The sequence below is a fragment of the Manacus candei genome, unplaced genomic scaffold, assembly GCF_025592945.1.
Source record: "Manacus candei isolate 608988 ecotype Guabito, Panama unplaced genomic scaffold, ASM2559294v1 h1tg000021l, whole genome shotgun sequence".
NCBI classification, from domain to species: Eukaryota; Metazoa; Chordata; class Aves; order Passeriformes; family Pipridae; genus Manacus; species Manacus candei.
The window spans coordinates 688,948-714,888 of NW_026138069.1; the positions used below are offsets into that span (position 1 = coordinate 688,948).

Sequence of the window (25,941 nt, forward strand, 5' to 3'; positions counted from 1 at the left end):
TAACTGCCTATATGATTTGCTTAGTATTTTTATTTCCGTGCAGACAATTCAATATGAAGCAGTCACTGGGGCTTGAGCTTTGCCGACATGAATGAAAAGCAAGCTGTGAACAGCTATTCCTTTCCCAGTGACTGCACCACCTCTACAGCACGGCTGTCAGAGCTGATTGCGTGACTCGACTCAAACACACTCCAGGCAATGTCAGCCCGGTTAAACACATGAGAACAGTCAGACTGGGTCAGGTTAAAAGTCCATCCAGCTACGATCCTACTGTGAGTGATGAGTAGCGGATGCTTAAAGTAGAGAAACAGAGCAAGTACAAACAGTCCTTCTGATGTGTGTACTCAGCATCTACCAGCCTGTGATAGAGGGATTTTGCTGTACCCACACTGTTGTGTTAGGTAGACCTTACTGGACCTTTTCTCCATTAATTTATCAAATTGCTTTCTGAGCCTGCTTATACTCCTGACCTTCATCATCTCTTACGTCAGCAAGTCCTACAACTCACATGTGTAGTATGTGAAAGCGTATTTTTTCTTGTTTGTTTTCAACACGTACCCCACAACCCTCACTCTGTTGTGATATAGCTCTTTGGTGACAGCAAGTGGTGAATAATCCTTTCCCTGTTCATCATCATACTATTCAAGATTTTGTCCACATCTGTCATACCCCTGTGAGTTGTCTCATTTCCAAGCTATATTGGTAGTCATTCCTCATACCAAATCTAGTCCATTAAGTCTGATCATCTTTGCTATACCTATTGAATTATTTTTGAGATGGGGCAGCCAGAGCATCTTATAGTATGGCAGCAGCATGTGCTAGAGTTGACACAAAGTGAGGGTGTCAGCTTCTTATTAGGGTGGAGAGGCGGAGAGTTGTGGGAAGGAGCCCAGCAAGACTCTTTTGACAGTATTAAGCTATTTTATCATCTTAGTTAACTCAGGAAACTGCATCTTTACCATTCAGACCATTTCCCCAATCAGCACAGATCCTTGTGAGACTTCTTTATTCCACAATAATTAGCAAAAACTTTGTCATTTGGCTATCTGAATGTCTTATGTTATGTCATTTGTTTTATTTACTTGTAGAGGTGTTGTTATATAGAAAATGGACATTACAAACTTGAATTACATTTGTACACATACTTGAAAAATGAGGTTTCAAATGCATGATCAAAGGTCATTCAAGAATGGAGCAGTTCGGCATTGTGTTTAAATTTCAGACATATTAAGTACCATTGAATTTGCAGGTTTTATGAACAAGCAGATGTACAATATCTCTCACTCAAATAAGACCTTATTTTGTTACAACTTCTAATTCCTCCAAGCATCCACTTATTTAAAGCAAAAGTCACAATTAGCAAAATGTGTGAAATGAGAGTTCTTCCTCAAATGGTACTAATAGCATTCACCCTGGAGAAATGGCCACTCAAAGTGAAGGTGCAGGAGTATCGTGCTTCTGTTAGGTCATATATCTTTATATATATCTATATATATCTTTACTTTTCCTCTGCCCACTGAAATGTGGTTCAAAATAAAAGCTTCACCCAAAAACATAGCTAGCAATATTTTAAAAGTTACACTGTGCTTTAAGGATTTCATGTCTTGAAGTAAGGGAGGTAATCTTGTTTTGTTCAGCCTGGAGGAGACTGAGGGGAGACCTCATTGCAGCCTTCAATACCCTCATGAGGGGAAGTGGAGGGGCAAGTACTGATCTCCTCATTCTTGTGACCAGTGACAGGGCTCAAGGGAATGGCATGAAACTGAGTCAGGGGAGGTTTAGGTTGGATATCAGGAAAAGGTTTTTCACCTAGAGGATGGTTGAGCACTGGAACAGGCTCCCCAGGGAGGTGGTCACATCACCAAGCCTGTCTGAGTTCAAGAAGCTTTGGACAGTGCTCTCATGTACATGGTGGTGATTCTTGTGGTGTCCTGCTCAGGGCCAGGAGTTAGACTTGATGATCCTGATGGGTCCCTTCCAACTCTGCGTATTCTATGAGTCTATGATTCTAATAACATTACCTTCTTTAAGTAATCCTTTTTAAACATTTAGGCCTTATTGAAGGGAATCCCTACTTCTAGGGACCAATGTCTTGTTGCATCACATGGGATTCTTCCATTACTCCTGAGATCAAGCACACCAAGAAAATGACAACACTTAAAAAAGGCAGGGTCAGACCCCTTCTAGCCCTGGGGAATGGTGCTCCTGGTGTTGGCTGCTCAGGGACCCTATGTGTGACACAGAGCTCTGCTGTGCTGTGGCTGAATCTGTGACCACCTGCTTTGTGCCCACCCTGGGCAATGTTGGGGGTGGGAAGTGTCCTGGACAAAATCAGTGAAAGGACTACACAGTAATACTTGACAGCCTATGGGTATTCAGTAGCTGATATAAAGCAGAATGGACTCTGAGTCTTGGAAAAAGAAAGAAAAGAGATCTCTGGTGGGAATTATGATGAGAGGGATTTTGGCAGTTTTTGATTTTGTTTTTGCAGTTGTTGTAGAACTTTGTGTGTAGTTTTTTCTGTGTGATCTATAAGGTCCTCACATAGAAGAAATAGGCAATGCAGAATAGCTGCATAGGTGAAAGATATTTTGCACATATGCAAAAAGAGTTAGCACAGTACGGTGGGAAAGACGGCAGTTGTGCAAAAAAAAAAGCCATCCTCTAGGTGAGTGGGTTTTTTGCTAGGGTTTTTCTGAGAGGCATTTACAGTGAGTTCACAGAATTTGTTTATTCAAAGTCCTCTTTGTTTCCTGCTCCTTTCCTGGCAATGCCTGGGGGATGTTTCCATGGAATACAGAGCAATGTTTCACTTTGCACCAGCCTGCTCAGCAACTGCCCTTACCCTCCTGGTTTGATCTGTTCCCAGCAATCATTCTCTGATCACATAATGGGCTTTTCTCCATCCTTCCATCATCTTGTTTCAGGCAACACTGCTATAGATACATTCACTGCCATGTGATGTTTTAAAAAAATTTTTAAATATCATGCACATGAGAACAAATGTCTAAAAGTACTGGGTAAAATTAAAACTTTCTACATTCAGCCATTAAATGGTTTTCCATTTAATGGGCTACTATTTCCATTGGGCTGCTATTGGTACAAAAAAAATGCTTTTATCTGTTCCTGTAGTAATCCTAGAGTGATTGCATGTAGTTTTCAATTTTTTTTCCCTTGATAAAAAATAGGACTTCATATGTTCACAAAGTGGGCGTAAAATGTGGCTTCATCTTTGTATGCATCACAAAGGGTCAGGCATTGGAAACCAAACCTCCTCTGGCCACATGAATCAACAGTAGTTGATTATCTATTAAAAAATACCTCCCTTGTTTAGCCAGAGGTGTTTTACAAATTATGTTCTTCTAATGCACCACTACCTTGGATGAAATATGGCCCTTCAAAGCCAGATGAAAGTCTTCAGTTCTGATAAATTAAATAAATAGAAGTTCCTAACAAAACCAGTTGTACAATATTGTGAAAAGAATAGCGACCGTTATACGACTGAGCTGGGAAATACAGGTGGCTTTATTTGGTACACTAATTTTTTAATTTGCCATATCTATATACTGTAGGCAGACCTGAGCCTCGTTTAAACTGAGGTTTGTCCTTCCTGTGGTCATACAGCTGCAGTGGGAAGGAATGACGCCTTGATGGTATGTGGGTCAGCAAGACCAAATCTACGTCTGTCAGCCTCCTTTCTTACCACACTGGCTTTGCTCTGCTTAGATGGCAGATTCTGACCCTTACTGTTATCTGTCCCTTTTGATAAACTTTTCAATGAGAGGAAATGGTTTTGCATCATTTTTGGGAGTCCTGTTTCCTCTTTGAGATCTGAGAAATGGCCTGTAGCACTGAGACCCTTGGGAACTTATTTTTCTGCGTGGAAACTAAACCAGCATAATGAGTTCCTCTGTGCAAATTCAATATTAGTTCTGCATCTAAGGTCAAGCAGAAGTTAATGACCATTCTTTACATACAGAAATCAGTTATGAGACCAACATTACACTTCACTCTTTTGTAATTGTAAAATAAAATGCTGGAGTAATTTATGTTAAATTGATTTAAACCACAAAGCATAAATATTGTAGAATCCCAGATCAGTGTTTGAGGGAAAATGTCATCATTGTCACTTGTGCAATAGTTCATTCACCGATTGCATCTTTATTCTGTCCTGTGCTTGGTGCTTGCTGTGCTTTTTTAGATACAGAGGTGCTGAACAATGATGTAAGCCAGAGTCTGTCTTTAATAATTTTTGCATTTTCTTTGTTTCTTTAATTAGCTGATTTACTCAGCTGATTGCACAGCTGTCTGGGCAACACCCCCCAGGGGTCTGCCAACTGTTTCAGAGATATGTAGTGTACTCAGTGAAGGGGAATCTGTATGATAATTTGCATATATATATGCAGAAATAGTGGGAAGGAATGAGAAAGCTCAAAGGCAAATTTTGTATTACTAATAAAGGGAAACATGTAAAGGATGAGCTTAAAAAGCTTTCTCTTTTCAGTAGTTTCTGACAAAAGACTACAGTTTCATGGTAAATAAGGAACCAATTCTCAGTTGGAGGGTTTTGTTCTTGGGATTATCGCTGTCTTTTATATGCAGCTTTTGGGGTTTTCAGAGATACTCCGTGCTTGTTAGTTTTCCCCCTTTAATTTGGAAACAGAACTTGGAAAATACAGGAGCATGCACGAGGACATGGTCTGGTCTAAAATGGTCCCCAAATCTGAGGTTTGCAAAGCGTTTACTGGCTGCTCATCTTCCTTTCCATTGCTCAGCACTAGTGCTTTATGTAGCCTAGAGGATCTGGCTTTTAGTTTCCCCAGTGGTGTCAGTATGAGCTATTCATTTTTTTCCACTCTGATAAATTAATAAGCATCAGCAAACATTATAACACTGTCAAACAGCTCAGAGCTGCCATAGTAACCAGTCTCTCTAGAGCTTGCTGTATACCCTCCACAAAGAATAACAACAGATACCACAAGCTCCATTGTTCAAAATAATAGTAAAGTTTTCAAAACTCATGAAATTAGCTTAGAGTTATGTGACTTAAAAAAACGGGGGGGTGTTACTGTTTTTTTTTCTTTAAGCTTCATGTCAACAACTTCCTTTGGAAAAAACAACAACAAACCAAACCAAACCAAACAACCAAGCAAACAAACAACCCCCCAAAAACCCAGAAAACAAACCAGAAGAGAAGCATGCCTCTCAAAAAATTCGGGAGATAAGAATGCTAGAAATTGTGAGGTTCCTAGCAGCTGACAATAAATCAACTGGTGCAGGCTGCTGGCAATTCTGGAGCCTTCCCCAGGGGAATATTCTTGCAGATTCCTACAGTCTTTTCAACAGTGTTGGTTTGACAGGGACAGAAAAAAAAACCAGGGTATAATCATCCTGCAGGGATGAGGCAATGAAAATCGGTTGCCTTGTCAAATAAGCAAAGTTCTCCTGTTCAGAAGTAGGCTCTTTACCTCTTCCAAGGTGGTATGCTCTCTTATCTGTAGAGGGCATGTAGATGCCTTTTACTTACTGGCTAGAAAAAAGAGATTCTTATATGAATTTTGATCACGGTGTACTGAGAGGATTGAAATCTTAGAAAGGCCAGAGTGGTTTGATGTTCTAGGATGTTAGCAGGTTAAAGAACAACACTAGATAATAAATTAACATCCTCATTTGAAATGAAGTAGCATCACTGAGAAATGAGTGATGTAGCCTAAGGGATGACCAAGCTTTGTATGTCGAGCAGAGCTAGCTCTGGAGCAGCTGTGGGGGCAGGTGAGCCTGGCAGTGTTGGTACAGCTGGGATCCCTCATGATCAGGCTGCTACCAAGGCTATGCCTGAGGATTTGCAATGGGCTAAGCAAGTTAAGACTTAGGAGCAGCCTAGGGTAGTGCAGAGGCAAAATGCGTGTCTGCCAAGGGGGTTTATGGGCTCATTGTCCCCAAAAGGCAGTCAGTCCTGGTTGTGCAGTGGGCTTCACAGCAAGCTCAAGGGCTGAAGCTGGAAGTTGTGTGGCACAAGGGTTCTGGCAGCAACTGTAGCTTGAGGGGTGCCCTGTCCCCTGCCTGCTGCCTATTTTCTGTTCTCAACCAGTTCATCAAACCGAGGCAGATCAATAGTAATCCTTTGCCAATCCACAAGTCCCAAATGCCATATGGTAGCACAGAGAGGGAGTAGTCAGTACTGGAGGTGTGGGACAGCCAGCAGTGATGGGTGGCCAAGTTGGCTTTCTGGAATGACCATGTGGGTGCCACCCAGTTGCTTGGAGATGGACAGATGTCCCTGCCTGCTGTTCAGCAGCAAAATGGTTAACTGTGATGATAGTCCTCTCTTAAACATTTAAATAATTATCTTTCACAGTTAACACCCTATTAAGCCAAAGGGAGGAAGTTCACACCTCTCCTGGTGTTATTGTTCCAGTCTGGCTGGCTGCAGTAGCAGAATGACGCTAGTACCTTGGTTTGTGCTGTGAAGGTTATCTTTGCAGCCAGAAGGGTAGAAAGGAGAAATTTCATTTATAGAAAAGGAAGAAAGCACAATACAGCAAAGCCTCTGGGAAGACTGCAATACTGTGGGTTCCAGGAGTTGGTTTGTGTGTGGATTTTTTTTTAACTGTCCTTTCCACTTTCAGTTAGGTAAATGATTCTGCTATGTTGAGCAAGACAAAGTATTAAAATTAATTAATGTGCATTGTATTATTTTGTGACTTTAAAATCTTACTTATCAATGCGATTAATTTACCTTTGATTTGGTGGCATACAGAACAGTGTATCATGGAGGCACTGCTCTGCGGGTAGCCCTGGCCCCCTTGGCAGATTCTTCCATAGGCAGGAGAAGGTCCGCAGTGCTGCCAGTGGTTGTTGTGACCCTCACTGCATGCCAGTCTGCCTAGCATGTTTAACATGCCTGTAATGCTCCATGTTGCTGAGGAAGACAAAGTCTTTCCAATGCCTTAAATCTACATTAAATTTGTGGCGCGGCTGTAAAAGCCAGGGAGCACCGTTTGTTGGTTCCAGTGTGAGCAATGGTTGCTTTCCCTTTCCTTTAACACTCCCAGGTGATGGCTGATTCTGCTGATATAGCTGGTATAAAATGATTTACTTTTGTTTCTTATTTCTTCGTTATTTTTTTCTGCTGATTTATTGAGATGAAATGGGATTACTAAAGGATAAGGCTCTCCCCCAGAAGAACTCTCTGTTCCAACATTAGTTTACAGAAGAATCTGCTAGCAAAATCTCATCTCTGGTCTGTGGGGGCACAAGGAACTTAGATTGGATGATGGCCCTGGTGATCCTTAAGTGACCTTAAAAAGTCAACATCCTGAATTCCCTTGGCTGATTTGCAAAAGGATACATTTGAACTGCACATTAGCAAGCTGTTGCTCATTTGACATCTTTTTCTTTCTTACATGGTGACCTTTCTTCCAAAGAAGGAGAAATGCTGCAGGTAGAAAGGGAATTGGTCACTCTATTTGTTTGCATTTTTTTCCCCGTCTCTGGTCTCAAGCCTGAACCCAAACATAACATTTAATAGATACATATAGATCAGGGTAAACCATCTTTGCCTTTCCCTGTTGCTGCTGCTTTGTAAAACATGCTGGGATGTTTGTATCAGGGAGCAAAGCTGGATTTATGCTGGCAGAGAAGGAAACGTTTGGCTCAGCTCCAAAGTTCACAAGTTTTTTGTATGAACAGTTCCAGAATCAACACTTGCCTGAGAAATACTTTCCCATCCCACCCTAAATTTCCGCTCACTTTTCCTATGCTTGAATTTGCGATGGCAGAACTTTTTTATTAAAACAATAAATGGCCAACTAAGAGTAAGTGGGAAATTATCCTTGAATTCTTGTATTTTATGACAGAACTTGTGTTGCATGCACAATAGCCTGTGAGGGCAGCACCTGGGCCAACTCAAGGGGTGTCTATGAGTTGTTGTGGGGTTAGGAGGCACAACGGGTATAGAAATACTGCAGTCAATTTCTCACGCAGTACCATAAATTTCTAAATACACCAGAATATTTCAGGGAATGTGTTCTTCCTATTTTATAGATGAAGCATATAAGAAGCTTTTCCTACAGAAGCCAAGAGAATATAATTAAGGGTTGTTTCTTGTTGGTGTGGCCACTTCAGCCTTCAAGGGACCGTGTTCTTATGATGGAAAAAAAGTGTGAAGTGGTGTGACTCCTTGAGTATTGCTCTCTGGGTGTAGTTAAATGGTTCAGTTGTGGCTGGTTCTTATGGGTTTGGATAAGAGGCAAGGATGTCACAAAAATCAAGTTTACGATGGAAATTTCATAAGAAAGACACCAACTGCTCCCACTTTCCCAAGAGCTGCAAGGACATCAGTGTGACGTCTGGGACATTTTTCTTTCCTTTAAGAAAATATTTACTGATTCTTTTCTACATTCCTTACACAGTCTAAACAACATTGAAGCCAAGGAGAGCTGGGTTAAGAAAGCTGGATTAGGAACTTCTTCAGGTTTTTTAGAATCGAGCTATTAAATTGGTGATATAAACCATTATTTCTTTTTTTTTTTTAAGGTATTCTCTTAGGGTACACCCCAAACTGGGGTAATTTTCTCTTCATCTTTAAAATTGCTCATGCTAAAATTGTTCAACACCCAAAGATACCTTTGTTCACTGGGAGTCGTGAACATGTACCCTCTTTCCCTTTGTGCCGGGTAAGAGCTATTACTGCCCTCAATTCTGGGTGTTTGCTGCTTGTCATTCTTGTCATTAGCTCCTCTGCGAGATACCACCGTCCCCTCAGCACGGTGCTGCTCCTTGAATGTCTGCCTGTTTACTTTGGTCGTAGATATTCTGGGGTGTTTGCATTGGCCCTGGGCAGGGAAGGGGACACTTGTAACAGAGGCCTGTGGCAAGAAGCCAATTGGCAGCCACTAACCTTTTCCCCTGGCACAGCTGTTTGCAGAGCGCCCATCTGCTCAGCCTTGTTGGAAAAGCTGGCTGGATCAATGTAAATCACTTAAACCTGGATGCTGGTCTTGTTACTAGCAAGGTGCCACTCCTTTAAATGCTGTGATTAATAGCCAGAGTCTGTGGGGATATTTTGCCCATCATGACTACAGCAAATTGATTTTAGGAGAAATCAGAAAATTGAAAGGAGAGCTGGGGAAATGTGTTCCTGCTAATGTAGCCACAGACTTAACATTTTGAGCAATTGCTCAACCAACCAATTTTTAGCTTTTGTTAGTGCCTTCTGGCATTGCAACATTCCTCTCTCATGCAGGTTGTTCTGACTAGCATTCAGCAAAGGGATGTCTTGAACACTTTGTATTTCTCGCAGTGTCAGTGGGTAGAACAGGGTCATGCACATGTGGGAGTGTGCAAGAGGATGAGGCAGCTCTTGGGGAGGATGGCTGGGAGGTGGGTTACAAGGGAAGGGAGTGCACAGAGCCCCTACCCTGGTTGGATGGAGCATGTTGCCTTTGGAAACCCTGACCTGCACTAGGAAAGCAGGGGCCACACATGACTGTTCAGGCCATCCCACTAGTTATTGTGTCATTAGGTTGTTCCTTTTCCAAGCTGGTGTGAGAAAAAATTCCTCTTTTAAATTTAGAAAGATGGCTTAAACTCATGAAGGAAAGGATTTATTCAGTGCGCTGGATCTTTCTCTCACCGAGTTTCTGGGGAAAAAGACCCTTTGGGTTTAAATTCCATACATTTTATAGTTTCTCAAAATCCCACCCTTTTCAGATAAGTTTAATATATTCATTTTTGCCTAAAAAGGTTTCTTTTTTCTGAAAAGGGGCTTTCCCTTCCTTCCGATTGGCTGCAAGGCATGCTCTGTCAAAAATGATGGATCTTCCTTTGTTCTTAGCCCAAAGAGAGAGAAGAAACCCCTGTGTACAAAATTTCCACATGACCCTGAAAGATTTTAATTTTTAGGAACTTTTTTATTTCCCTTATCTGGCTGAAAAAGACCCTGACACCCAGTCCCATTTGGAACTTGGATATCTTACAACTCCACGATACACCTATATATAAAAACCCGTATTTTATCTCTCATACTGGGGCACGGATATGCCACAACATCTCAAGCACATTTTGATTTTGCCTAGCTTTAAATGCTTCTGGGATCTAATACCCATTATACGAGCTTTCTGTTATAGCTGTAGTCTGACCCTGTGTTTTCAACAACCACCTTGAATTTCAGAGGTTAGCTGGTAAAGTGATATGTGCAAACCCACTGGTGAAGGTTTATGTCAGAGCTCTGTTTTCCTTTGATAATGGATTTAAAAAGATCTCTGCATGGAATAAACTGTATTGACAAAATTACTTATTTACCCTTTTATAATTACATTTTTATTACTTTTTTTTTTTTGGACAGCATAACTGTGGGGGAAGAAAGAAAAATTATATCCTATATGGCATTGCAGTATCAGCAGAAATCCACAGAAAAAGAAAATAAATCCATATGCTTTATTTTGGAGGTCAAGAACACTCCAAAGTTACTTTTCTTCTAAGTTGCTGGATACTGCGTAAATGTTAGGCTGGTTTTTGTCTGCAGCAGCCCCAGAGCACCCAAGCAGACACACCAAACTGGACCTCAAGGTTCACCTTACATGTATTATCTAGGCCATGGTAAGCTGTTTGCATGTCTAAAGATTCAGTCTGAGGGCTTAGAAGAGTGTAGCTGAGGGTGCCTGCCAGCCTGCCAGCCCTTCTCCTGCTCCCTCAAGAGCTGATTTGTTCATCAATCAAATCCTGGGCTGCCTCAGCTCACAGACATAGTTTTAAGGCAAAACCCCACTCGTGATCCTTGTCTGAAAACACTGTGCTGTGGGCTGTGGCTGTTCACACACAGTGACAACCACCTCAGGTGCGTAGGGGTGAAGGAGAGAGGAGATAGGCAGGAGGAGACATACTAGCTCAGTCTTCCTACTCATCCCTCAAAGCCATGAGCCTGGTGTTTTTTTAGTAAGTGGATTTGGCAGCTCTACCACTTCAAGGACACTTTTGGTGTCACAACTGCTGTGGCTACACCAGGAAATCATTCGATGTGTACTCAAGATTGACAATATTTAAGTATGGTTCTTCTAAGTAAATGAGTACAGTGTAAAGTAAAGTTGCTTTTCATGTGTTTCATTGGCTCTTACACTCCTAACCTACCACGTGTCACATTTCAGAGTGTCTGAGGGCTTAATGTCCCACAAAATACAGCATGTGGGTGTGTTGACTGAAAGGGTATCATGGGATATAGGTAGCAAAAATGTTAATAGATGCAGCTGTTTGCAATACAGAAGACTGAGTGGTCCCTTCAAAAGAGGTTCCTTGTTTTTCTAGCTAGGTGAACTCCTCAGTCTGGTTTTGACCCTTCTGGGGATTACAAGTTTGATACAAAACTTTTTTTTTTAAAGTCTGGCAAAACTTGCTGATGTTAAGTGGTTTAAGTTATGTTAATTGAGCGAGGTTACTGGTTTCTCCTATTATGCCAGCAGCAAAGAACTTTCAATAGAACATCTTCTGCTACCATTTATTTCTGGAGATGACTCTCATGGGTAGTTGTGGTGTTTGTTGAGATTGAGATCACTTTGCTTACAAAGAATTTTCCAAGTTTGAGGTGAGGGATAAATCTGCTTATTTTGTTTAGTCTGAATTGATGTTGTGCAATATAATGGAAGTAAAGGGAGACCTGATTTTTTTATTCCTTATGAGTCATGAGGTCTTGTTAAAATGTGTGGAAAAGTGGAGTTTCCTTAAATGTCATAGTTTTATCAGGACTAACAGTAGCATGAATATAACTATTTAGTGCTGGATTTTACTACCTGGGGAAAAATAGAGTATACTGTATTTAGCATTTGTCTAAATAAGGTGCACCTTAACAGGATCTGTCCAAAATCGCTCAAGGAGTTAACTAGAATGCTGAAGATTGAACAAGGTTTCTTGAATGGTCACCCTCTTTGATCTAAACTGGGCCATGCTGCTTTGCTGCTTCTTATGATTTAAATCTGCCTGCTTCCAATGTATTCTTTCTTATTTTAGCTATCTGCCAAAATGAGGAAAACAGCAGTCAAGAAATAAGAGGACTAGAAGAGCTCAAGGATACCTCTGATGCACAGGTAAATGTGTAAGGTTAATGGAGTCTTGGGAATGTTTTTAGATCTACAAACTGAAGAACTGTTCGGTACAGCAAGCATGTAGGAAGGAGAAAGTCTGCTGGATCTCATTTTATGTGGCTATTTAGAATAAGATTGATGATTATTCTGGGAATTAATCCCATCATGTTGCAATTGGACAGCATTCTTCAGCTATCTTTCTGCTCTTTTTAGATAATACACATAGCATATACCAGATGTGAAAGTAAAATGAGATGTGTTTTAGGAGGCGAGGGCATATGACATTTTGATTGAATTTTAATCACTGTAAGTAGACATGCAATGAAATGAGGATACTTATTAGTCATTCAAGTGCAAGCAACAACCTTCTTCTTTCCTTGCCTAACTGCCCTCATTTACAACCAAAGCACACTTCTAGATATTGCTCAGAAGAAACTTAACTGCTTTTTAGAGTACTTTATTGTGGAATTGCTTACCCTTTTTAATTCTGTGAATATTATTTGATTAATCTGCAATTCATTCAGTCATTTAGTTCATGCATTCAAGCTGTGCAAGGGTAACTGCATTGCTTATTGTACTGGTACTGATTATTGCTTTTAATTTAAAACTGATTTTTCACAGTCGGGCTGTTTTTTTCTTCTTCTATTCCTCTTGCAAATGTTATGTTCCCTTGCCACCTTTTCTCCTTCCCCTACATGCAACGTGCAGTTCCTGCCACTGGTTTATCTCCCTAACATCCTGCCAAACTGAAAAGTTGTGTGCAAGAAAGACAGAATTTACACTGATGTTTGTGATCAAGCCTAGCTGAAGGGGTACAAGCCGTGTAGCCAAGTGAGTAGTACCTATTTCTTTCTAAAGGTAGGGGCTGGCTCGACCACAGTGAGCCCAGTCAGCTCTGGTAGCAGACATGGGCCATGGCAGACACCTGGAGAGTGCAGGCAGAAGGGCTTGGGACCATGTGGACATGCCAATTGCACCAGTGTGTACTTGGGCTTTTCTAGCACACTCTCAGAGTCGCGTTCAGACATGATTTTTGGAAATGACCTGCTCTTTTCTTAATTGCACACAGTTTCAAATCTACTAAAAAATAAAAGGGTAGTAGGAGCCCTAATATGTGAAAAATTTGTTACCCAACTTTGATTCCTAATTCACATCAGTGTAGGGTTGAGGATCAGTTTTGTAGAAGTCGGGTGTGCATTACAGAGATATAGAAAAGACCCAGGGGGAAATACTGACCTCACTGCCCCAAAAATCTGACTTCCTGGGTTTTTTTCTGGGGGATTTCATGTATACTTAGTTCTACTTGATTATTGTACTTACGGTTTTTTGAAAATGTTTGTTCCCATTTGTGACATTGACAACACATGCTCAAAGCTCTTAATAGCCAGCTAATAAAAATACATGGACTGATTATAAAAGCCCATAAAAATTTATTATTGGGATATTGATTCACCCAGCTTTTATTTGACTGGAAACCAGCTTCTAAAATTTGAAAGAATATGAAACATTTAAAATTTAACAGTTACTAAATGACCAGTTAACACAAGTATTCATGTGCTCTACTGGGAGGAGAGCAGAAGTGTTATCAGAGTAGTATTTGCTCAGATTTGTTTGTTAGTGCCATAAAAATGACATCCAGTGAAGAACAAATACAGTTTGTTTCAAGGGAGTGAATAATTTTTTTCACTTTAGTCAGACTGTATATGGTACTAGAGCAAAACAAGCAATCCTATCTTTTGAGGCAGTGGCATATGGTTTTAAGTTTTCAGGTTGATCAGAGGTGAAGCCAGTAATAATTATGTTGTTTTCACCAGCCACAGAAGGAGATAGAGGTACGGTGGAAAAAACCAAATCACCATAAACCTTTAACAGAGTTGAAGTGTGTGGTGTCCACTCTCAACACTTCTCTGGGACAGAGGCTTGATTTACATGGGAGTTAGCTGACAAAACTGGTAGAAGTGTGGAAAAAATTTGGTTTGGGGATTTTTAAAAGCAAGTGTGCTGTAAACAATGTCAATAAAAGATCCCATCCTGTCTGCCTAGGGATGTCTTAATTCACCTCCATGTCATTGTTACCATGTTCATTTATGACCTTTGCAGAGGGAATATTTTCCAATGGATGTGCTGAGACAGAAGTGTTGTCAGCATCTTCACTTTTTCAACCTCAGTAGTGACTAATTTGATTTAATTTCCATTAAAATTTTTTATTTCATTTCAAATATTGCATAAACACATTTAATTATAGTAATTTTGAGCCATGAATGGTAGTAAAGCCTTACTATAAAGTTCCTACATTCTTTTATCATTCATTAAATTAAAACCAGTTAAACTATGCAACTTTGTGATTTTCACCTTCACATAGGTTTGTACTTGTATCTCTAGTCTACATGACTTACAGGACTAAGCAAGGACATCTGGGCATGCAGGGTTTTAGAGAGGATGTTCCTGCACAAAATAAAATCAAAGTTGCACTTTGCAAGTAGGGTGACTTGACTTTACCCTTTTGTCTAACAGCTTCAAAAGTTTTGCTTGAAAATTAAATTTATATTGACAAGTGAAAATGACCAGTAATCAGAGACTGTCAACATCTTACAAACCAGTTTTTAGAAACTGTCATCAATTATTTAATTGACCTGGAGGTTTTCTTAGGAGTATTTAGCAGAAAGATTTGTAGTGGAAAGTCAGCATAAGTGAGGAAATCAGAATTAAAAGGGAAGGATTCATAACTTTCTTCTTAATTATGAAAAAACATGTTTAGCCTTTTGTATTTCAAATGCATTCTTTACTCCCAGAGGCAAGCATGTACAATTAATTTAATAATACCTTAACCCTCTGAGAAATTTTTTATCCTCTTGAAACCCAATAACATAATTTCTTTTTCTCTTCTCTTCAATTCTTTCAATTAATGAACTATTAGCAGAGAAGGGGACATGTTAAAATGTAATATCTCTGCTTGGTGGTTATTTGAAATAGGACAATATGATTCTTCAATGAAATTGCCAATTTGAATACAGACCATATTTGTGGCAGGGCTGGCTCACTGGGGAGGTCCCAGATGATTGGAAGTTGGTGAATGTCATGCCTATCTGCAAAAAGGGCCAGAAGGAGGACTGGGGAAACTACAGGCCCGTCAGCCTGACCTCAGTGCCTGGCAAGGTTATGGAGCAGATCATCCTCAGTGCAATCACACAGCACCTACAGGATAGACAAGGGATCAGACCCAGCCAGCAGGGGTTTAGGAAGGGCGGGTCCTGTCTGACCAACCTGATCTCCTTTTATGATCAGGTGACCCGTCTGGTGGATGAGGGTAAGGCTGTGGATGTGTCTACCTGGACTTCAGCAAAGCCTTTGACACCATCTCCCACAGCATTCTCCTGAAAAAGCTGCAGCCCACGGCTTGGACAGGGGCACCCTGTGCTGGGTTAGGAACTGGCTGGAGGGCCGGGCCCAGAGAGTGGTGGTGAACGGGGCTGCATCCAGTTGGCAGCCGGTCACTAGTGGTGTCCCCCAGGGATCAGTGTTGGGCCCAGTTCTGTTTAATATCTTTATTGATGATTTAGATGAGGGGATTGAGTTCACCATCAGCAAATTTGCAGATGACACCAAGCTAGGGGGGAGTGTCGATCACCTGGAAGGCAGGAGGGCTCTGCAGAGGGACCTGGATAGGTTGGAGAGCTGGGCTGATTCCAGCGGGATGAGGTTCAACAAGGCCAAGTGCCGAGTCCTCCACTTTGGCCACAACAACCTCATGCAGCGTTACAGGCTGGGAACAGAGTGGCTGGAGAGCAGCCAGGCAGAAAGGGACCTGGGAGTTTGGATTGACAGGAAGCTAAACATGAGCCAGCAGTGTGCCCAGGTGGCCAAGAAGGCCAATGACATCCTGACCTGGATCAGGAACAGTGTGGCCAGAAGGAGCAGGGAAGTGATTCTTCCCCTGTACTCAGCACTGGTGAGGCCACACCTCGAGTACTGTGTTCAGTTCTGGGCCCCTCAATTCAGGAAGGATATTGAGGTGCTGGAGCAGATCCAGAGAAGAGCAACGAGGCTGGTGAAGGGACTGGAGCACAAGTCCTGTGAGGAGAGGCTGAGGGAGCTGGGGTTGTTCAGCCTGGAGAAGAGGAGACTTGGGGGAGACCTCATCACTCTCTACAGCTACCTGAAAGGAGGTTGAAGCCAGGTGGAGGTTGGTCTCTTCTCCCAGGCAACTATCAGTAAGACAAGAGCGTACGGTCTTAAGCTCGTCCAGGGGAGGCTTAGGTTAGATATTAGAAAGAAATTTTTTACAGAGAGGGTAATCAGGCATTGGAATGGGCTGCCCAGGGAAGTGGTGGATTCTCCGTCCCTGGAGGTTTTTAAGATGAGACTGGATGTGGCACTTAGTGCCGTGGTCTGGTAACCACGGCGGTTTTGGATCAAGGCTTGGACTTGATGATCTCAGAGGTCTTTTCCAACCTGGCTGATTCTATGATTCTATTCTGTGATTCTATGATTAGGCAATGCAATTCCTTCTGTTCTCAGTGGGTTTCTGACCTTCAAACCAGTCACATGGGAAAGCTGGGTTCCTCAGGAGGCTGGATTCAGGAAGAGCAGAGGACATGCAGGGTACAGGCTGTATAGGCTGTATCTGAAATCCTTTCCTTCACCAGAGCTGAAGTATATGATACAGGCTTGTGAGGAGATGTCTTCATCCAGACTGGAAGAATGTAGGCATGTACAAATTTATTTCAATGAATTCAGTAAGGATGACTCTTTGTACTTGGTTGTGAGGCCTATTTTTTCCATCAGTGTTAAAGCACTTATTCGTAAACTGGATTTGTTTTCTTCTTCAGCTGAAGAAGTCTTAACCCCCACTTCCCTCTTCCTTGGAGAAACCAGTAGTCTGTTTGAGTGGGCACTCTCATACCTTCATGGGCAGGAATTTCTTAAGGCCAAAGAATTGGAGCCTGCATGGCACTATGGGTTAGCAGTCAGGGCATCAGTAGCTTTTAGGCCTGACTCACAAGATGTGTTGTGAATTTTGGAGTAGATAGCTATTCGTTTAAACTCAAGATGAATAGTAGCAAGAAAATGGTGAAGGAAGTGGGGAAAATTGTTTATTTGCAGATTGTCTTTGAAGTCTAATACCGTAGCTGTGCCATATGATGGGCCCTCCCAAAGCATATGCTGTTCCCACAGGAAACACCTGGGCTAATAAAAGCTGTGTGGTATCATCGCACCAGGTCTCAGTTATGCAGAGGCTGTTATCTATAAGCAAAGCATGGACAGTGCTATTAGCCACTGACTTTTCAGGGAGCAATTTAGCCCATATCAACTAACTTTGCAAAGGGTCTCTGTTACGCCTGCGTGCAAGCATGAATCCATCTTTATATATATATATATATGGCATTTTTAGAAAACAACCAGTGCTCAATGTTTTGGCAAAACACTACAAGCATAACTTGAATAACTGTCAGAATATTAGCCAAAAAAATAACTTTTAAAGCAAATATAATTTTTTTCCCTAAACAAAATCAAGAGAGACTGATTTGTTATTTACGGAATAAATAAAAGTGACACAACTTATCTTTTGAGTCTTGCATACGTGAAAAATGGTTGGGGTGGGAGCAGAGGGAGTTGTAGCCTGTTATTTTTAGGGTTGCCTTTTGTTGCACTTCAGTCTTTTTCCAGAGCTGTTCCTGGCTAACTTTCCCATGAGTTTTTAACCTCTTGCTCTTGTTCTCTTATGTAACAGGAAACAGGCTGACAGGAACAAATAAAACACAGCATATCTGATAGTTGCACTCAGAGGAGCGGTTGATTTAGTTAGCCCTGCCTTCTTCCCTCCAAAGTAGATACATTTGGAGATTCAGATGTGCCTCCACTCCTCTCCAGTTGTTTCCTGGGAAGCAGCGGCTTGTTTGTGTTCAGCAAGCAGCACTGAAGTACCGCAAATATGAGAAAACAGATGCATTTCTTTTAAGGTTGAAATTTGTGGCGGTGTCATGTCCTGGGATTGTGGATTTAAGTATTTGTTTGCTCTTTCTCCCACCCTTAAGGCAGGAGTTTTATGCAAGCTTCAGGGAAGAGATGACATCGGACGGATTGAGCTGGTCCAGAAGCTGGCGAGAGAGAACTGCCAGTTTTTGCAGGCGGATAGAAAATCACTGGAGAAGGCAGAACAAGTAAGACATTTCTTGTTTGGTTTTTTTTTTGTTTTCTTCTGACTGGGGAGGGAGATTTAGGTCACAAAACTGAAATAGCAAAGCTGATGGTCAGAATCCAGGGCACACATTATTCATGGAGCTGTAACTGCTCTCCTCTGGCATTTACATTTCTCTGAAGTGCGTTCAGGTCAATAATTGTCAACGCACTTAAATTATTATGTTGTCATTAGCTGTCAGTTGCTGTTATTAATATCTTAGACACATAGGATGTAGCAGATGACTTCAGGATGCTTTTTACCAAATTGTTGGGTTTTAGGGCATATTTAAATAATGTATAAGGTATATGAGTACATCAAGTACTTACTTTAAATTGTCTTAAAATTACTTTATTGCTGGTATATTTGGATGTAAGTATTGGCCGGAACTTTTCAGTGTGAATTAAAAAGAATGGTCTGGATAGGGAATTCAATGTTGTTTTTTTTCTTTTAAATTGTGTTTTCAATCAAAAGTTACACTGAAGAAAGCAGCATTCCATTGAATGCTTCTGAAAGTATTTATTCAGATGTTAATAACTGGATTGAAAATGCACTGAAACTTGACTGCTCTGCTTATAGCATGTCTCCTAATATTGTTCTCTTAGTAAAGATTTCTATTCTGATTGCATATTAATCTAAAGCTGCAGAGGATAATAACAGCAAGAAACAAAAAAAATCCCACCTAGTCCTCGTGTCTCTTGCCATTTTGTGTATATAATTTATTCCATATTCTGTTCACTGGACAGGAGAAAAAAGGCACGTGCTTTAGAAAAGAAATACTTTTCAGCTCATCTGCAAGCTCATTCCTACTGAAATAAAGCTGCACAAAGGAAAAGAGAATGATGAAATCTTATTTCAGAGCTTCATGCTGTTCTGTTCAGCAACGTATAAGGTCTGGTTTGGTGTAGTTAAATATGTAATTGTATCAGTAGGTGTGCAGAAGCAAGAAAGGTCATTAGCCAGGCTAAGTCCTCTAGATTGAATTGTTCCTCAGCTGACCCGCTAGTCATGGACATCTGGCAGAATTTCCATATATCTTTAAACTCTATCTACAAAGCACAATTAAAGGTTTAGGTACTTAAATAAAGAAGATTTTTAAACCAGGGAATGTTTCTGTTGTGTTTCAGGATTTGGAAGCAAGATTACAGATACGTGGGCATAGAGGAGAGGGGAATGTCGGGACTGATACTCCAAAAATTCAGTGGATATTTTTGCTGCTTAGTCCAGTCATTGCAAAGGGTGCTGTGGTGTCAGCTGCAGTTCTGTAGCTGCACAGATTACAGTACAGTTCCAAAAATGGAAAGGAAAAAAGCACTCAGCTTTTCTTCTCCTTTTGAAAAGTGTGGTACTTAGCAATTGCTGCTATTTAGGAGATGAGTGACTTCAGTTTAGCAGGAGCTAGAGCAATCTGCTCATATCCATCCTGAGCAGTATAATGCAGCAGTTACTGCTCTGAGGCAAGGATATGCCTTTAGACTTTGAGGATATGCTTTTAGAGGTGACAGCAAAGAGAAATGTTGTCTGAGAGACTGCAGAAGCCCAGGTCATTCCTCATCTGCCCTTTATTTCTGGGTAGGGAATGTCTTACAGCTAGTGCAGGCAATAATAAATCACGGTGTGCTTCCTCTCCCAGTCTACAATTTACTGGTTATTGTAGGGTGAGAGTGTCTCTTCCCTTCAGTCCAGGCAGCCCATGCCCAGATCTAAGAGAGATCTACAGTCCACAGTGTGGATGTATTTGCTAAGCCCCCAGCTAGACTATTGATTTCATTAGGAATAGTCTCCAAGAAGGCACTTATGAACATGGGTAAGGCTTGTCATAGCTTCTCAGTTTAGCTGACTCAGGTAAGTAGCTTTCCCTGGGAAAAATGCACACATTGCTGTGGAGGGGCGGTGGATTGCATACGTTCAGGAAGCTGTGAGCTTCCATCCCTTCCTCTCCCTCCCTTCCTCCCATGTGGTCTGAGAGCTGATCCGACGCACGTGCAGGTGTCAGGATTTGACTGGCTGGGCAGAGTTCACTGTTCCAGGCAGCGATTCCCCCTCCTTTCAAAGGAGAAAAGCAGCAGGCTGAATTGTAGTGAGTACTGCTTGGACCAGGGCTTTCAGACCTTCCCATCTCATCCTGCTGCTACAAAAGTGATGGCAGATTCATTGGCATTGGCTTACTACCCAGTCCCTTGGGCTCACTGTAAATGTTAGAGGAACAACATGTTCAGGGTGTGGTGTTCTTATTATGTGTTACATGTCCATGTGCTACACGTCTTTTTTTATTATTTTTAAAAGCATAGCTTACCTTGCTTTCTTAGAAACACGGGGTGATGGGCACTCAATGTAGGAGTGAAATGGGTATGCTCTGCATGTTTTCCACAGGACCCTCATTTCTCAGCAAGTACTCTTGCGCTAAAGCTTTCACCAGCTTTCCCTCCTGGGGAGCTCAAACTGTGTTTTCTTGGATGATCTGTCCTCCTCAAAGGGATGGCATGCAGTCTGTAAATCAGATGCCTGAACACCCTGCCAGGCTGCTCTCCCTGCACTTGGAGAGCTTGCTAGCTGGATTGGCCTCCTGGCAGCCCACGTCGAAAGCAGAAATGCTGCTGGTTTGCAGGGCTGTGTGTTTCTTTCAGCCTGGGCCAGTGTCACTGTTCAAAGCTGGGGGCTTCATAACCTGCCTGGAAGTAAAGCTGCTCTTTCTGAGATGACCAATGGGGAATTTTGCCTAAAGCAGAGTTCTAGGTTGTCCTCCTCTAGAATTATGAAAAAACCCCAAAACCCCAGCTTGAATGTGCATATGCATAATTCCTCTCTACATATACTCTGTCCCAGGCATGTGATGGTAAATGGAGTAGGGGCTACCTACTGTGGTGCTACCCACTGTGTTTCTAAAGAAGGTCTCTTCAGATTAGTACAACCTCACATGGATTTCCAACATCAGTAGCAAAAATAAATGTAGTTTAATTGTGTTTTGATGATTCTCGTACTTTCCTGTAAAGAAGGAAGTGTTCTCAGCCTAATCACAGAATTTGGTACTAACTACCCCAATAACTCTTTTTCCTGTACAGTGAATGAGGTGTGGAGTGTGATGGGGAGCTAGACTGGATGCCTAAGAGAACTGATGAGCTCTCCTGCCATTCAAGTATATAGTCATTATCTTAATCTGAGTTTGAGGACAGAAGTCAGTGATTCACTTAGAGAAGGTTGATGACATGTGGATGCAGAAGAGATTTTTGGGCAGATAAAGTAGCTAAAAGTATTCTTTAAGGTGTGGTTGTTGGAGGTCTGTGGTCCACAGAGGGCAGGCGAGGCATGGATTGATTTGGATTGACAGTTCAGAAGGAGATGAAAAATAATTATTTTTTCCCAGAAAAAGCAGATGGTCTGGAAGAGGGAAAATACGTGACAGCTGGGTGGTTCACTGGAGAAAAGCTCAGTTTGGAACTATTGTGGGTAAGAGAAGGGATTCCTTTAGTCTGGCTGTGTTCTGGAGGGTGTAAAATTGGGGTGTGTGTACGTGATGTACATGCATATATTTTTACTTCATACTTTAAGTACCCTTATCAGAAAGTCCATACTGCTTTTGTTTCAGTTTTCTGGTGTGCTCTCATTTCTCTTCAGATTTGTGGTCTGAATGAAAAAAAGAGCTTTGAAAAAGTCATATAATTTAAAAAGTTCTGTGCTCAAACTCTGTTATATGTGAGCTGCTTAATTGATTTTGGCAGTGGAAGCTGACAATGACCAGGTTAGACTGGTATATTGGAACTGGTGTTTCTCAGTAGCTCACAGTGCCAACTTCTTCTGTGGTGAATATAGTGTTTGCAAAGTGCTCTAATCATATTGGTACTGTCAGACTCATAAAGAAAAACAAAAACTAAATTACAGTGATTTTTTCCCCCCATTCCTGCTTGATAATGTGTTAGAATAAGGTGCTTAATTAAGGCACTGAACCTACCATAGGTGTTAGGTTTCCTAAACCTCAGCTTTGCTAGGGAGTAGAAAGTAAATAGTACTAAATAAGATTCTAAATAGGAAGGTAAACTTCTTCTCTTGCTGTTGAATTCCTACAATGAGATACAATGTACTGACAAATAAAGAAAACGAGATGGTTGTCTAAAACACACAGAAATTATTTTAGTATCAAATGTGGGCTAGAGTAAAAATAACTGTGCAAGCTTGCAATTCTAATTTTATCATTGCATGCAAATCACACACATAAGTCTAGGGAAAAGTAAAACTGGATATTTGTATTTTTATGTAATTTAAGTATTTCATTCCCTTTCAAAAGTTGCTTTGACAGAAAATAGATGAAAAATCTGTATTGAAATATTCAGCTATAAAATGCACCTGCTTTTTTTGAGAAGTTTGCTTATTAGTAGCATTAATTATAATATAGAAAGCAAGTTCCGTATGTAAAGCCATTTGAAGTAATTTATCATAGCTTTTTTTCCTCCAGCATACTTTTGAGATGCATTTGAGGCACATTTGCACTAAACCATAGTTTTTGAAACTCCTCTTAAGCAACTACAACTCAATTGAATAATGTATTTATAGTAGATGTGAAACTGTTTGTACAGTGTTTCCAGTTATTATTTCAATGAAGTGTTGCACTCATTAAGAAAATCACATCTGTTTATAGTGTCATTGTCTTAGTAGAGTTGGAAAAGTGCTTTTCATCCCAGCAACATGGGGAGAATATTCTTTAGATTATATTATCATTTTCATGGTCAGATCAACTGAATAAGCTGTCTACAAATTGACGGTAATGTTCAAAGGAAATTTAAGATTCTCTAAGGTGCTCATAAGAGAACTAAAGAATATTAATTTCTTTATTCAACTATATAAATTATGTTCTAGGCTGAGGCTCTTCCAGTACTTCCCTGCATTGGTGGGGAGGGGAACATTTCCTAAATCCACCCTGTAATCCCTTTACAGATTAATGTATATATTAATTAGAGTTACATACTGTTTGAAAGTATATATGTACATACAGCTTGAGTGTATTGATTCTGTGAGAGTTCAATATGAAAGAGATATATTATAGGAGGCAGGTATGTTTTCAGAAGGACAACAGATACTGAAGAACAGTTTTGTTAATTTACTGGGTACTAACTTTTGTAATCAGTGGTCTCATTAAGAAGACAGATGATTTGCTCATTGAAGCAGGTTAGTGGTTGAGCTGAAGCTGTTAAAAGGCTTACAACAACAGAAGATTAACGACTTAGAGCCTTGGGTTGTATAGATTACTCACGACCAAGGAATTTCATAAGGAAATTCCAGCTGTGACACACCAAGGTTATTTTAGGGTGCATCTACCTGTCCAACTGGAGACAAGAATGAATGTCAGGACATGTCCAGAGCTGCTGTTTTTGTTAGCTTTTGTTAGACAAAGCTGTGGCACTATACTGATATGCTGTTGGATTGATGGTCAATAATCAGGGCTCTGATGGAAAAATATTCTTTAAAACATTGATATCAAATGACATCTGAATACAGGCAGTGACTGAAATTTTACTTTCTAAAAAATTCATCACTTTTGTTGTATCTGCTCCATCTGGGACAGATCTATTGTGTATCTTGAGTGCGGATTTGCTGCTTTTCACTCTTGGCCACTACTCTACATCTCGGGCAGAACTGTGAATCAAGTGGACACAACTATACACAGTTTAGCACAACTAAACAACTACACACAACTATAGCACAACTACAGCACAGTTTTGCAGGAACTTTCATGGCTTGAATATCTATGAAGTGGTATAGATGTCTAAAGTCTTTTAAGCAGAATGGGTTTAGCTTGTTAGCCCAGGAGTTTGCTATTTCTCTTTATACCTCTTAGATCTGCCAGTATTAGCAGAGAGAGCTGTACCAGGGTAAGATGAGAGTTGGCAATTTTGTTTAAGTCTTCAACTACAAGCCAAGAAAAAAATGGATCTATCAATGAGGCTGTCAGTTTATATCTCTGTATTGAGTAAGAGTGACTAAGAGGTATGTACATGCTTGCTGCGGAGGTAAGCTGAAGTTCAAGACTCTGGTCTAAATCAGGGGAACAGGGACTTGAATCTAGTTCTGTCTTGTTCTGGAGAGAGTGTCCTATTCCAGATGGTCGATCTGTCATCTGCTGGAATGAATGCATAGCCCAAGGTGATCACCTGTTCTTTGTAAGCCAACCTCTTTATCTTCTGAGAAGAAAAGACTTCTGCAGGTCCTAGGCTTTTTTTTTTTTGGGTGCAGAACAGGCACAGGCATCTTTTTGAAATGGAAAAAGTTTCCCAGAGTTAAGGCTCCTTCTGCTCAGATGTAGGACTGGGATCATTTGCACGCTAGCAAAAGCTTTGTTTCAGTCTTTTGCAGCACTTCTATTAAAATAATGAGAAAAGTATTTTTATTTGCTATATACTTTTCAGAGGACTTACTATTCCCTTTGTTAAGTCTAATGTGGCCAGAGTTTTGGAGGAGAACGTCCTCTTGTCAGGGATGCAAAACAGTGGTGAAATTATATGGTCCTTCTCCCTGTAAAATAAAAGCTCTGCAGTCATGCTTGTGCTCGCATGATATGTTGTGAGCTTAGTGTAGGAACGCATTTACTGGAAACCTCCCTGTTTTCCTTTGAGTCAAGTTACATATTCCCACAATACTTTCCTCCAGATGCTTGACCTAGTGTTTGAAAGAAAAGAAAGCCTAATTTGCTCCTCTTTGATTTATTCAGTAACATTAAACTACTTTGTATAGAAGGAAATTCCACATACACATTTTGCACGCTGGGCTTTCTTTGGTGTGGAATGGTGACTCATTCTTGTATGGGACAATACCTTAGCTCCTGGGCTGAAAGGGGTAAAAAGGGCACATGGTATTTAGCAAGCTAAAACCTGAGACCCAGAACTTTGAATTTTTATTTTTAATAAATAACCTTCTTCAAATCTTGCTGCTTCTCTGCACCTTTGTTTACCAGGTATAAAATGGGGTCTTCAACATGTGGGACCTTGAAGGGTGCCATAAAACCTGCAGTGGTTAATGAATGTTGATGAATTGCTTTGGTATCCCTTTTAGGTGATTTGGGGATCCCAAGGAAGCTGGAAGTGGGTTGGACTTTGAACTGCTGAGGGCCAGGGAGATATTTTTTTAAATTCTTAGCATAGCTGAGGCAAGGCCAAGCGGTTTCAGTCACTATGCAGCCTCTGGGTCCTTGGGCATTGCTACAGTGGCTGTACTGCCCCAAATGCTTGTCCCCAGCCCTGGGCTGTCCCATGTAGTGCAGCTTTATGAAGAGATACAGGGAATAATGAAGCTGAAAAATAAAATAAATACACCTTTCTTGTGGGGTTATTTTCCAACTGGTTCAGTTTCCTTCACATTATGGGGATATGGATATGGGGTGAGAATGAGATATGGTGTGAGGGATGACCCATGCAGGCTCCTGATGAAATACAGCCATCCTCCTTCATTCACAAAAGCCTTGTGACTTACAAAATCCAGAAACTGAACTGTGTCAAATGAAATTTCCTTGCATTTTTTCGGCAGCCAGTATTTTAATCTAGGTCCTGTGCTTCACCATGTGGCTTCATGAAGGCATGCATGCACAAAGAAGGGTGTGAATGATGAGTGGAGGTCAGCATCCAGGAGCAGGGAAGAGGACAGGAGTGCTGTTTTTCATGGGAAGTTGGACTACACAGTTCTGGTGTGGTGGTACTCTAG

General features: G+C 41.0%; 1 protein-coding gene across 2 annotated transcripts in view; it reads left to right on the plus strand.

The window, feature by feature from the left end:
* The window catches only part of RAPGEF5 (Rap guanine nucleotide exchange factor 5), a 159,806-nt gene that overhangs the window by 49,581 nt on the left and 84,284 nt on the right, over window positions 1-25,941 (plus strand). For both annotated transcript variants that reach the window (XM_051785914.1, XM_051785915.1), the window contains 2 exons: window positions 12,004-12,080; window positions 18,113-18,238. In XM_051785914.1, the coding sequence (XP_051641874.1) occupies window positions 12,004-12,080; window positions 18,113-18,238 (203 nt within the window). The remainder of the gene's footprint in view (window positions 1-12,003; window positions 12,081-18,112; window positions 18,239-25,941) is intronic.